Source organism: Rana temporaria, chromosome 6 (genome assembly GCF_905171775.1).
Source record: "Rana temporaria chromosome 6, aRanTem1.1, whole genome shotgun sequence".
Taxonomy (NCBI): Eukaryota; Metazoa; Chordata; class Amphibia; order Anura; family Ranidae; genus Rana; species Rana temporaria.
In genome coordinates, this window is record NC_053494.1 from 55,480,862 (window position 1) to 55,495,329 (window position 14,468).

General features: G+C 42.9%; 1 protein-coding gene across 4 annotated transcripts in view; it reads right to left on the bottom strand.

Moving 5' to 3' along the window:
- EEF2K (eukaryotic elongation factor 2 kinase) overlaps positions 1-14,468 on the bottom strand; it is a 173,237-nt gene that overhangs the window by 33,838 nt on the left and 124,931 nt on the right. For all 4 annotated transcript variants that reach the window (XM_040356835.1, XM_040356836.1, XM_040356837.1 and 1 more), the window contains one exon: positions 1,837-1,986. In XM_040356835.1, coding sequence (XP_040212769.1) covers positions 1,837-1,986 — 150 coding nt within the window. The remainder of the gene's footprint in view (positions 1-1,836; positions 1,987-14,468) is intronic.

The window sequence follows — 14,468 nt, forward strand, 5'->3', positions numbered from 1 at the left end:
TGGTTGGTAGGGCGTTCCACAGTCGCGGTCCCTGGACTGCAAACCTTTGTTTTCCTTTGGATTTGTATCTGGCTTTGGGAATCTGGACCAGGTTTTGATTGGTGGATCGCAGAATGCGACTGTGGTTATGAGGTTTTCTTTTTTTTGCATAGATATTGGGGGGCATTTCCTTGAATACACTTATGCATTAGGCATTGGTCTCGATTCAGATGCTTATCTGCCCAGCATTGTCCTACTGTGGTCTGCTTCTCAGGTGTCAGAGCCATTGTGCCACACCACCATCTTGGTACTCCTCAGTCATCATGAGCTGGCTGGCTGCTTCTTCTGAATTCAGGTAGCCAGCTTATGATGAGGTACCAGCTCCAGCCACAGCGAGGCCCTACTCTTGCAGCTTCCTGGGATACGCGGGGGGAGGAAGTGTGGGGCCAGCAAGTTATATATTGGTAAAAAAGCAAATTTAAAAAAATAATAGCCGTTTTATATTTAAAAGAGGAGGGAGAGGTGCAGTGACCTTAAATAAATGAGAGCAATGAAGGAGTACGCTTTAAATGCAGTAACTCACAGCAACCAATCATAAGTCACTTTGCAGAAGACAGACAAAATTGTTCTATTCACTGCACTTAAAGTGGTAGTAAAAAAAAAAAAAACCTGCAATGCAATGGCATAATGTGCTAGTATGCATCGCATCCAGGGTGAATATCCCCTAAACGGTGCAGGTTTAGGAGATATTCATTTTACCTAAGCCTTATTATAGGCCACAGCACTAGAAGATAGAGGCGTTCGGACTCGATGGACACTGGAGAGATAAGTAGTCACAGCGTTTTATTGTAGGGAACTACTTTTTGAAAGAAGTGACAGAGTCACTATAAATCATGTGACTGTGGGAGCCCATCAAGAGGCAATGTGCATTTATGGGATACTTGCTGCAAAACATAGCTTTCAGGTTCATAGTGGGAAATGTGCAAATTGTCAGTGCAGCTTTCTGCACCATTCATGATGTAGCAAAGGAAAGAATGCAGAATAAAAAAAAAAAAAAAAAAGAAGAGATAGGGCTTTATATCCCTGGGATGCCGTTATTTTTTTTATTTAAGAATAATGTTTATTTGTTTTGTGGCTCAGTAATACATCAATGCAATTAACATAATTGTTCATTACAAAAAATGAGTGGGTAACAAACACCTAAGGAGTTAATATTAACCCCATGCCGCCGAGCGTACGGACATATGCGTACTCGGCTTTCGGGGGTTTTGCCGGGATGATGCCCGCAGGCTGTAAAAATAAATAAGAAAAAATTAAATACATTTTAAAGCACCCCCTTTCCCGCGAGCTTGCGCAGCCAAGAAAATGCATACGGAAGTCACGCCCACATATGTAAACAGTGTTCAAATCACACATCTGTGGTATCGCTGCTAATGTCAGAGCGAGAGCAATAATTCTAGTACTAGACCTACTCTGTAACTCTAGCCTGGTAACCGTAAAAAAATACAAATTTAAAGTGTCTCCTATGGAGATTTTTAGGTACCGTAGTTTGTCGCCATTCCACGAGTAAGTGCAATTATAAAGCGTGACATGTTTGATCTATTTACTCGGCGTAACATCATCTTTCACATTATACAAAAAAATTGGGCCAACTTTACTTTTTCACTTTTTTTAAATTCATGAAAGTGTCTTTTTTTCCCCCATCTAATAACTGGGGCAATATAGGGGTCTTCCGATGAGGTCCCTTACACATTGATAGAAAATACTAAAAGGAAACAATGCTCCACGGGACTCTGTTATATTAATGAAATGTGGACAAGGTATGGATGGGACCTTACAATTTTTGTGGAAGCTTACCTGTGGGGTGAGACGAATATTGTCATCTTTGACATATCCAGAATTGGAGTTATATTTGATGTATTTGCCCTCAATGTAATGTTCAAGGTGGAACAATGGTTTTCCAGGTCTGTCTTTCATCTCCAGGATACACATCTGCACGATGTCCACCTGTCAGAACAAAACCAATAATTACTCTACAATACCAGAGCATGCACAGTGGTTGAGAATAAAATAATAATCTAGGTTACTTTGGGGATTATATATATATATATATATATATATATATATATATATATATATATATATATATATATATATATATATATATATGAAAAAACCTCTGTTGGCTATATGAAATGTGCTTTGGTCGGTCATGATCATGTCCATAACGTTCATTGTGTTTTGCATTTTTCCCTTGTCCCTGGTCTGCTCACTGACCTATGAAAGACCATCCTTGTTCTACTACTGGGGTCTCCAAACTTTCTAAACAAAGGGCCGGATTACTGTCCTCCAGACTTTAAGGGGGCCGGACTGTGGCCATCAGGAGTACAAAATCCCCCATCATTGGTGTCATTGGACCCCATCATTGGTGTCATTGGGAGAAATTCTGCCCCATCACTGGGAGGAATTCTGCCCCATCACTGGGAGAAATTCTGCCCCATCATTGGGAGGAATTCTGCCCCATCATTGGGAGGAATTCTGCCCCATCATTGGGAGGAATTCTGCCCCATCATTGGGAGGAATTCTGCCCCATCATTGGGAGGAATTCTGCCCCATCATTGGGAGGAATTCTGCCCCATCATTGGTTTCATTGGGAGGAATTCTGCCCCATCACTGGGGTCATTGGGAGGAATTCTGCCCCATCACTGGGGTCATTGGGAGGAATTCTGCCCCATCACTGGGGTCATTGGGAGGAATTCTGCCCCATCACTGGGGTCATTGGGAGGAATTCTGCCCCATCACTGGGGTCATTGGGAGGAATTCTGCCCCATCACTGGGGTCATTGGGAGGAATTCTGCCCCATCACTGGGGTCATTGGGAGGAATTCTGCCCCATCACTGGGGTCATTGGGAGGAATTCTGCCCCATCACTGGGGTCATTGGGAGGAATTCTGCCCCATCACTGGGGTCATTGGGAGGAATTCTGCCCCATCACTGGGGTCATTGGGAGGAATTCTGCCCCATCACTGGGGTCATTGGGAGGAATTCTGCCCCATCACTGGGGTCATTGGGAGGAATTCTGCCCCATCACTGGGGTCATTGGGAGGAATTCTGCCCCATCACTGGGGTCATTGGGAGGAATTCTGCCCCATCACTGGGGTCATTGGGAGAAATTCTGCCCCATCATTGGTGCCAATGAATAAAAAAGCACCCCAAGGGCCGGATAAAATCAAGCAAAGGGCCACATCTGGCCCCCGAGCCGCAGTTTGGAGACCACTGTTCTACTATTATAGTTGTTATGCTGTTTGTGTCCCTGTTTAAGAGATTACTGATTTTCCATCTCAATGACTGTGGATCACAGGAGAGGATGTTAGGAAAAGTACCCCAATGCAGACACAGACAGCCATAAAAGCTTTTTTTTTTTAGCAGGCTGAGGAATGTATAGAACCTTCACCCATGATTGCTGACTGACACTGCTGGGGAGATTTCCTTCCATTTACTGATCCAATGCCTACTCTCATACCCTGAGAAGGGTGTCACTTGGACAAGATATGTGGAAGAATCTACAAAAGTTTTAAATGACATTCCACTGTATGATGGAGAGTTTTCAATATATGCTTCTAGTGTCTGAGCAAGGGATTTTTTTTTAAATAAAACAAACTCAGAAATCAGGTATTTCTATCTGGTATTTTAGAAGTCAAGTTAAATTATTTGGTATTAATACTGAGAAAACAAAATGATTTTTTAAAGGTCGTCAGTGTTTTCATTTCAACAAACCGGTAAGAGCTCCAAAATGTACAGTATATCCAAATGTGTTTAGTAAGACCCCATCAACAAAATAATTCCATTGACATTTTTCACAATGCATTTTTTTCCCCAGTTGTGTATATTTTAAATAGTAAAGTTATACAAGGCTTGGTTTCATGCACACGGTTGTATAGGGTCTGTACAGCATGCAGAGCCTGCGTAATCGCCCTCCCTTGTCCCAGAGCTGCCGCCTACAACTGCCCATTAAAGGGGTTGTAAAGGAATTTTTATTTTCCCTAAATATCTTCCTTTACCTTAGTGCAGTCCTCCTTCACTTACCTCATCCTTCCATTTTGCTTTTAAATGTCCTTATTTCTTCTGAGAAATCCTAATTTCCTGTTCTTCAGTCTGTAACTCAACACCGTAATGCAAGGCTTTCTTCCTGGTGTGGAGAAAGCCTCTTGAGGGGGGAGGGGGCGAGCAGGATAGTCAGGACACTGTCTACTTTGCAGATAGAGAAAGGAGCTGTGTGTTAGTGGGCGTCCTGACACTCCTGCTCGCCCCCTCCCCCCTCAAGAGGCTTTCTTCACACCAGGGAGAAAGCCTCGCATTACGGTGGTGAGTTGCAGACAGAAGAACAGGAAGTGAGGAATTCTCAGAAGAAATAAGGACATTTAAAAGCAAAATCGAAGGATGAGGTAAGTGGAGCAGGACTGCACTAAGGTAAAGGAAGCTATTTAGGGAAACATTTTTTTTTCTTTACAACCCCTTTAAGAATTAGAACATGACATGGATGTATGTTCCGAACACAAATAGTGTGTAATTACAGACCATATGTACGTGTGTGCGTTTGATTTACGCAACCCTGGCACATGACCATGTACAGCCACATCTTCTAATTCATCTCAATGGGTGGCTGTACGTGGCAGCTGCGGGTCCTGGGAGCGTAGTTACGCAGGCTCTGCACCCTGTACAGCAGGGATCTCAAACTGGTGGCCCTTCAGCTGTTGAAAAACTACAAGTCCCATGAGGCATTGCAAGGCTGAGAGTTCCTAGCATGACCCTACAGGCAAAGGCATGATGGGACTAGTAGTTTTGCAACAGCTGGAGGGCCACTAGTCTGAGACCCCTGCTGTACAGCCATGTGCATGATACTTACGGTTGCTACATGTTGCTATATGTGAGATGAAAGAGCTGACATGTTTCGCATTCTTTGATGCTTACTCGTAGCTACGAGTAAGCAACACAGGATGCGAAACATGTCAGCTCTTTTTTCCCTAATCCACTTCTTGGTTGACTGCATGAATTTTGGCTGTTTTTTCCATTTGAATTTTTGTTGTTTTTTCATGTTTTGAATAAAGACATTGTTTTTTGAGGAGTGCGGCGATCCAGGATTTTTCTTTCATCTCATGGTAATTGAGCACAGCCAGCACCCTCTTGGTTTGTTGGGACGGAAGCAATGGGGATTGATTGTTTTTAGACCGGTATACTTTTCTTCACTACATGTTGCTATATGTGTTACATAAAAAGACTAATATTAACAAAAATTCCTTTTTGGAGACTTCCTGCCTTGTCATCGTGCAAATTGAGGCATGTACATGTGTTGATAAAACCACTATTTAAACAAATATCTGAATCAAGAATCAAATAGCAAACAAGATCAGCAATCCTCACATAAATGCTACCATAATAAACATAAATGAAAACAAATAAATAAAATAAAAATAAATTAGAAATACAATAATAAAGCCCATAACTATTAGGCCTCATGCACACTGGAGGTTTTGCTAACTCTCCTTGATGCCTTTCCTCCTGGCAGCAGAGTTATAAGAGAAAAAACGCTTGTAGACTCGTGTAGCGCGTTTCACTGCGTCAGGTGCTTGGGCGGTAAATCGTTTAATTGGCTAGAATAATCATTTATTCTGGCCATTAAAACTATTTAATGCTCAAGCACTAAACGCGCCTAGCACTTAGGTGCATTTGGATGAATTAAACTTTTTTTGGGGGGTGACAAGAGAGGGAAGGAGATATGACGGGGGGGGGGGGGGAGTAGGGGTATGTATTGAATCAAAAAAGACTTTTTATTGCCAATCATACATAAATGATTATAATCTCTGCATTGTTATACGCACCTTCCTCTTATACCTTCATCCTATTTAAAGTTCACTATACAGCAGGGGTCTCCAAACTGCGGCCCAAGGGCCAGATGTGGCCCTTTGCTAGCCTTTATCCGGCCCTTGGGGCAGTATTGCTCCCAACGATATGAGGCACTATTCCTCCCAATGACACCAACATAGGGGCTCTATTTCTTCCACTAATAGCAATGATGGAGCACTATTCCTCCTCCTACTGCCCACCAACACTGGGGCCATGATAATTCTCACTGATGCTCGGCCATGGGGCATTTTTTACCCCCATTGGTCAGAATCCGGCCCCCCCTGAAGTCTCAAAGACAGTAAACTGGCCCTTTGCTTGAAAAGTATAGAGACTCCTGCCATACAGTAATGCCTTGTACACACAATCTGGCTTTTGCCTGGCCAAATCACATCGGAATTCCGACGGAATTCCTACGGAGTAAAATAGAACATGTTCTATATTTTTTTCCCCCCAAATATTTATTTTATTGAACACCACAAAAAGGGGGGAGGCCCCTTACAGTACAAAAATAATGTGAACAGCAGGAATATAATACAACATACTAAGGGTACACAGTCCCTACACCGCAACTCCCGCTAGAACGAACAGTATCGTGTCAGTAACCATGATGGCAAGAGACTGTGGACCAAGTGACCCCAGGGGGACCACGCACATAGGTTAGGCTCCGTGAACACGTTCAAAGGCCTAGGGCGCACTTCCCTTTATAACATGTTCTATATTTAAACTCCGACGGAATTTATCGGAATATCCGATGAAAAAACTCAGATGGGGCTACACACGATCGGAATATCTGATGGAAAAAGTCCGTCAGACTCGTACACTATACCTTGTACACTCAAGTGTACAAGGCATAAAACCTTGGATTTACGAGCATAATTCGTTCCAGAAACATGCTTGTAATCCAAAGCACTTGTATATCAAAGCAAATTTCCCCATAAGAAATAATGGAAACTCAGATGATTCGTTCCACAACCATTTATTCATAAGTCCTTCTGTTTATAGTCCATATAAAAAGATTATAACATTGTGACCAAGTTGTGTAACCATAAAATATCCATCCACAAATAGAAGCCTCCACAAGGGGATTAGAAGCAAAATCAAGCAGGAGCTCCAGAGTATAAAAGAGAAGAGAGGAGTGTAGCAAGTGTGGCTAAATGTTGTACCTTCATAAAATGTAACCATATTGCTACACTTGGAGGTGCCTCTCTTCTCTTATATACTCAGTTGTGACATGATGCTACTTGTATATCAAGACATCGCTTGTGTATCAAGTCTCAGGCCCAGATTCACGTAGGAGATACGACGGCGTATCTCCAGATACGCCGTCGTATCTCTGAGTCTGAGGCGTCGTATCTTGGCGCCTGATTCAAAGAATCAGATACGCCAGAATTTGTATAAGATACGTCCAGCGTAAGTCTCCTACGCCGTCGTATCTTAACTGCATATTTACGCTGGCCGCTAGGGGCGTGTACGCTGATTTATGCCTAGAAATATGTAAGTCAGCTAGATACGCCAATTCACGAACGTACGCCTGGCCGTCGCAGTACAGATACGCCGTTTACGTAAGGCTTTTTCCGGCGTAAAGTTACCCCTGCTCTATGAGGCGTAGATGAGGCGTACCAATGTTAGGTATGGACGTCGGAACATCGTTGAATTTTTCACGTTTTACGTCGTTTGCGTAAGTCGTTCGTGAATAGGGCTGGGCGTCATTTACGTTCACGTCGAAAGCATTGGCTTTTTGCGGGTTAATTTGGAGCATGCGCACTGGGATACTTTCACGTTCGTAAAAAGCGTCATTTACGTGGGGTCACAATAAATTTACATAACACACACACCCACATCTTCCACATTTGAATTAGGCGGGCTTACGCCGGCCTATTTACGCTACGCCGCCGCAACTTTGCTTTGTGAATACTGCACTTGCCTGTCAAAGTTGCGGAGGCGTAACGTAAATAGGATACGTTACGCCCGCACAAAGATGCGCTCTCCTACGTGAATCTGGCCCAAAATGTATTGAAATATTTTGCTTGTCTTGCAAAATGCTCTCAAACCAAGGTTTTACTGTAGATTCATATACTACTGTACTGTTAAGCAATGATTTTTTATGCATATGTATCTCTGTACTTTGATATTGATGTTGTTTGGGAGACAATGACACCCCAATATTCTTTTATTTAACCCTTACGTGAATTGAGAACACGTACGGTATATAAAATGACATGATATTACTCTACTGTAATTCTTTGGAAAATAATAAAAATCTTTGGAAAAGAAAATATCATTGTGTCATATCTGTAATTACATCACATTATATTCTGGACATTTAACATTTAACAATTTTTCCTATAAAAAATTAAATTCTGTTTTAAATGTACATTTGTAAATTAATAATTAGGATACAATTCCAGCTGTGTCCCAAATAATAAATACTATACAGGGAGTGCAGAATTATTAGGCAAATGAGTATTTTGACCACATCATCCTCTTTATGCATGTTGTCTTACTCCAAGCTGTATAGGCTCGAAAGCCTACTACCAATTAAGCATATTAGGTGATGTGCATCTCTGTAATGAGAAGGGGTGTGGTCTAATGACATCAACACCCTATATCAGGTGTGCATAATTATTAGGCAACTTCCTTTCCTTTGGCAAAATGGGTCAAAAGAAGGACTTGACAGGCTCAGAAAAGTCAAAAATAGTGAGATATCTTGCAGAGGGATGCAGCACTCTTAAAATTGCAAAGCTTCTGAAGCGTGATCATCGAACAATCAAGCTTTTCATTCAAAATAGTCAACAGGGTCGCAAGAAGCGTGTGGAAAAACCAAGGCGCAAAATAACTGCCCATGAACTGAGAAAAGTCAAGCGTGCAGCTGCAAAGATGCCACTTGCCACCAGTTTGGCCATATTTCAGAGCTGCAACATCACTGGAGTGCCCAAAAGCACAAGGTGTGCAATACTCAGAGACATGGCCAAGGTAAGAAAGGCTGAAAGACGACCACTGAACAAGACACACAAGCTGAAACGTCAAGACTGGGCCTAGAAATATCTCAAGAATGATTTTTCTAAGGTTTTATGGACTGATGAAATGAGAGTGAGTCTTGATGGGCCAGATGGAAGAGCCCGTGGCTGGATTGGTAAAGGGCAGAGAGCTCCAGTCCGACTCAGACGCCAGCAAGGTGGAGGTGGAGTACTGGTTTGGGCTGGTATCATCAAAGATGAGCTTGTGGGGCCTTTTCGGGTTGAGGATGGAGTCAAGCTCAACTCCCAGTCCTACTGCCAGTTTCTGGAAGACACCTTCTTCGAGCAGTGGTACAGGAAGAAGTCTGCATCCTTCAAGAAAAACATGATTTTCATGCAGGACAATGCTCCATCACACGCGTCCAAGTACTCCACAGCGTGGCTGGCAAGAAAGGGTATAAAAGAAGAGAAACTAATGACATGGCCTCCTTGTTCACCTGATCTGAACCCCATTGAGAACCTGTGGTCCATCATCAAATGTGAGATTTACAAGGAGGGAAAACAGTACACCTCTCTGAACAGTGTCTGGGAGGCTGCGGTTGCTGCTGCACGCAATGTTGATGGTGAACAGATCAAAACACTGACAGAATCCATGGATGGCAGGCTTTTGAGTGTCCTTGCAAAGAAAGGTGGCTATATTGGTCACTGATTTGTTTTTGTTTTGTTTTTGAATGTCAGAAATTTATATTTGTGAATGTTGAGATGTTATATTGGTTTCACTGGTAAAAATAAATAATTGAAATGGGTATATATTTTTTTTTGTCAAGTTGCCTAATAATTATGCACAGTAATAGTCACCTGCACACACAGATATCCCCCTAAAATAGCTAAAACTAAAAACAAACTAAAAACTACTTCCAAAAATATTCAGCTTTGATATTAATGAGTTTTTGGGGTTCATTGAGAACATGGTTCTTGTTCAATAATAAAATTAATCCTCAAAAATACAACTTGCCTAATAATTCTGCACTCCCTGTACTCTTCAGGACCAGATGTACCGGCACTGTATATATTAAAATACATGCTTTCATTCCAACATACACCATTGCAGTGGGCTAAAATAGACCCGTCGGCCACATGGCGTTCTAAAATTAGATCTCTTGTGACTTATGTTTTTTAATGAGACATGCAGAATACACGTGTGATGTTTAATATGGATTTGCACTTTGAAATGCTTTGATTATAAGAGAACTAGCAGTCAAACAATCATCAAAGTGTGAGGCGAGTTGTTCTTGTTATCTGTAGGAATGATTAGATGTCTCATTGTACACAGCAGAGCAGACTGGATGGACGGGGTCGTGGGTAGTGATCACATGCTGCAGCAGCCATTCTCCTCGCTCTCAGGCTCACGTTTCAGGAGGAGCATAATATAGAATGTAAACAAGTCAGCGCACAATCTGCTTCCTCACGTATACCACGTCTCAGAAGACCAAAACAAAAACCTGGCCTACAGGATCTGTTTATATACTGCTGTACAATATGTACGATGCCCCAAGGATCATCAGCTGTCAGCTCTCACTTGCTTATATTACAGGCTATAACTGGAGAGACGCTGTATGATTTCACATAACCCAGAACATAAAGGGAGATGCCCAAATTGTACAAAGAGTCAGGTCTGAACAGAGCAAGGTTTCTGCTAGCTGGGTGTAATAGCAGCAACGTGTAAGCTAAATACTTGGCAGGTACAAGACCAAACATGGATATTTGGACCATATGTTTACAATGATGGGAAAGAACTGCATTTACTCAACAATAATTTTTTTTAGAAGGGAGTATAATATACACACAATTATGGACAATCATATAAACACTCCAATACCCCCATACACAGCTAAGAAATGGAGGACCACCATTATGACCCCAGATCACCATTAGAGCAAGGGCTAGAAATCTCTTAATGGGGGTGTAAAATATATATTTTTCCCCCTAAATAGCTTCCTTTACCTTATTGCAGTCCTCCTTTACTTACTTCATCCTTCAATTTTGCTTTTAAATGTAATTTCTTCTGAGAAATCCTCACTTCCTGTTCTTCTGTCTAACTACACACTGTAATGGGAGGCTTTCTCCCTGGTGTGGAGAAAGCCTCTTGAGGGGGGAGGGGGCGAGCAGGAGTGTCAGGATGCCAACTAACACACAGATCCTTTCTCTATCTGCAAAGTAGAGAGTGTCCTGCTCGCCCTCTCAAGAGGCTTTCGTCACACCAGGGTGAAAGCCTCGCATTACTGCGTGTAGTTACAGACAGAAGAACAGGAAGGGAGTATTTCTCAGAAGAAATAAGGACATTTAAAAGCAAAATGGAAGGATGAGGTAAGTGAAGGAGGACTGCACTAAGGTAAAGGAAGCCTGGCGGAGTCCACTTTGCTTACCAAGGGATCGATCCGCTGATCCCCACTGAGCAGATGGATGACAGGTCCGTCTCCGCTCAATATACTGAGACCGACCTGTCAGAGTCCCGCTCTACTCTATGGGACGAACAGATGAAAACAGACCACCTGTCCATTTTCTTCTTCAAATATAAGTTAATGAAATGTTTCAGAAATGAATAGGTTCCACAGAGAATAAGGCCTCGTACACACGGCCGAGAAACTCGACGGGCAAAACACATCGTTTTGCTCGTCGAGTTCCTTGTGAAGCCGCCGAGGATCTCGGCGAGCCAAATTTTCCCATTGCCGTCAAGCAAAAAGAAGACATGCTTTCTTTTTGGCCCGACGACATCCTCTGCGGTTTCCTCGTTGAAGTGTACACACGACCGGTTTCCTCGGCAAAAAAAAAAACCCGGCAAGCTTCTTGCTGGTTTTTGCTGAGAAACTCGGCCGTGTGTACGAGGCCTAACAGTATCTTGCAGAATAGGAGGTTGCAGCCTCCTAAGGATGGTAAACATGGAATAAGGAAGTACATAGCATCAATCAATCTGTAAGTTTGATAACTCAGAACTGATGTGTACCATCATCTCAGTGCTGCAGGGTTGCGTCGGTATGGCATGTCTGCCCCATACCAACCCATGTAACAGGACAACCCTGGTTCATTCCATATACTTTAACTTAAAAATTCAAATACAGAGTAATAGTAGATAGAATAGAAAAAACTAGTAAAGAAGGTAAAGCTAGAGGGGAGATGGGAGGGGAGGGGGTGGCGACTGGGGTTATATACGGATGCCATCTGAGTCATGTATTTACCACGTCCCGTAGCCTGTTCTTGTGTTAATGTTTTATGGCCCAATGAGGGACTTACCTACCCTCTTCTGAGTAAATGAACAGGTTCCAGAGTGTCCACGTCTTTTCACCTGTCCATTTTCATCCAATCCACCAGACGGATGGAAAATAGGGTCACCATCCGTCTGGATTTCACAGACGGGATTGGATCGGATAGCAGCGGATGTCAGCAGACATGTTACCGCTGACATGCGCCAGATTTGAATACACAATTGGCCCCTGTGTATGTCTGTCTGTTCATGCATGCTGAAAAAAAAAACAGCAGCCGACCAACTCCCAATCGGCGCTCTTAGCCAATGGCAGAGAGCACTGATCAGAGAGTTCTGGTGGGGGGGGGGGTTTCGTTCCCCTGTCAGAACACAACAGCTTAACGGTGGAGATCGCTGAACCAACCTCACTGCTCCGACCGGAGCTAACAGGTTTTTTTTTTTTTTTTTCGTTCATCCCTGAAAAAAACGAATAGTGTGTTCAAGGCTTAGAAAATAAAATGAATGTAGCCATCACATCAAATAAGTGATAAGCTGCAATATAATAAATGTTTGCCTTTTGGCTTTAATACCACTTTAAAAGCCTTACTGCAATTTGTTCTGAAAGTGTTCATTGAGAAGTAAACAAAGATGAAGACATGACCAGACAGTCAACATTGTTAAGAGATAACAATGACGTAACAATGACATTGTGAGAGATAAGTCAGATTAGACCAGGGGTTTCCAATCTTTATAAAAAAAGGGCCAGTTTACTGTCCTTCAGACTTTAGTGGGGCTGGACTGTAGTCAGTGAAAGGAGAAAATGTCCTGGCATCCATCCATTGGGGGTACACAATGGCCCCTCTTTGGTGTCAGTGGGAGGAATAGTGCCATATTGTTGGTATTAGTGGGAGGAATAGTGCCCCATCATTGGTGTCAATGGGAGGAATAGTGCCCCATCGTTGGTGTCAATGGGAGGAATAGTGCCCCATCATTGGTGTCAGTGACAGGAATTATGCCCCATTTTTGGTGTCAGTGAATTGAATAGTGCCCTAAGGGCCGGATAAAGGCAAGCAAAGGGCCACAGTTTGGAGACCACGATTAGAGTATAGATACAGTACATGGAGGAATCAGGGGGACAAGGGTCATGGTTGTCTTCTAGATGTAGCCAAAAGGGCATAGATAGAAAAACCAGTAAGAATTATTTAGGAATATACAGAGAGGAGGTTGAAGATCTAGGAAGAAGATGAAAAAGTTGCAAAGGCAAAGACACAATAATTTAAAAAAAAAAGGGGGTTGCAAGAATGGGACATAGAGATGAAGGGAGGGAAGGGGCTTTAGGAGGTCAGGCCTCTCTGGAATCAAATGGCCAAGAGAGATTTACTGAACCAGGAATTTATCGTGGGTGTTGGTCAGAACAAAACTGTCTAAAATGTCTTATTATTTTCTGGACTCAAATATATTGACAACACCTGAACCATGCAGCAGTATACACCTACAGTATAAATACTCATAGGAGCCATATACACAGAATACGTATGCAGGCTTGTTGACTGTTTTGTCGTAATAGAATGAGGTGGTTGTGCTTTACTGCTCCTCTTTCTCACAATGCAAGTAATGCTTCGTACACACGACCGGTTTTCCTGGCAGGAAAACTGCCATGAGAGCTTTTGTCCGGGATCCCAGCCGTGTGTATGCTCCATTGCAGTTTTCCTGACAGGAACATTGTTCTCTTTTTTCCCGCCGGGATTCCCATCGGTTTTTAAGTCGCCAGTTTCCCTATGGGGAAAACCTGTGATGGAGCATACACACGGCCGGGTTTCCCAACAGGAAAACTGCCATGAGAGCTTTTGTCCGGGATCCCGGCCGTGTGTATGCTCCATTGCAGTTTTCCTGACAGGAACATTGTTCTCTTTTTTCCCCGACGGAATTTCCAGCGGTTTTTAAGCCAGCAGTTTCCCTATGAGGAAAACCTACGGGGGAGCATACACATGGCCGGGTTTCCCGACCAAAGCTCTCGTGGCAGTTTTCCTGTCGGGAAACCCGGCCGTGTATAGGGGGAAAAAGCTACTGAGCAGGTTCAGACCTTTTACCGCTGGGAAAACCGATTGTGTGTACAAGGCATTAGTCTATATTGCTGATATTCCTATGCAACTGTTTTCAGGGTGGTCATACACAGTTCAAATTATGGCCAATTTCTGCTGAATCATTGGCAATTTGAACTGAAGGAGGCTCTGTCGGCACCTCTGCACTTGAAATACACCTGCAGTTTACTTTGTTATTTGTTATGAGCAAACTGGTCATGTTCACCTGCCAAGTGCAAAATACAGGACCAATAGGAATTAATCTGAACCTAAACTGTCCTGATCTGGATTCAGGAAAGTGAATTCT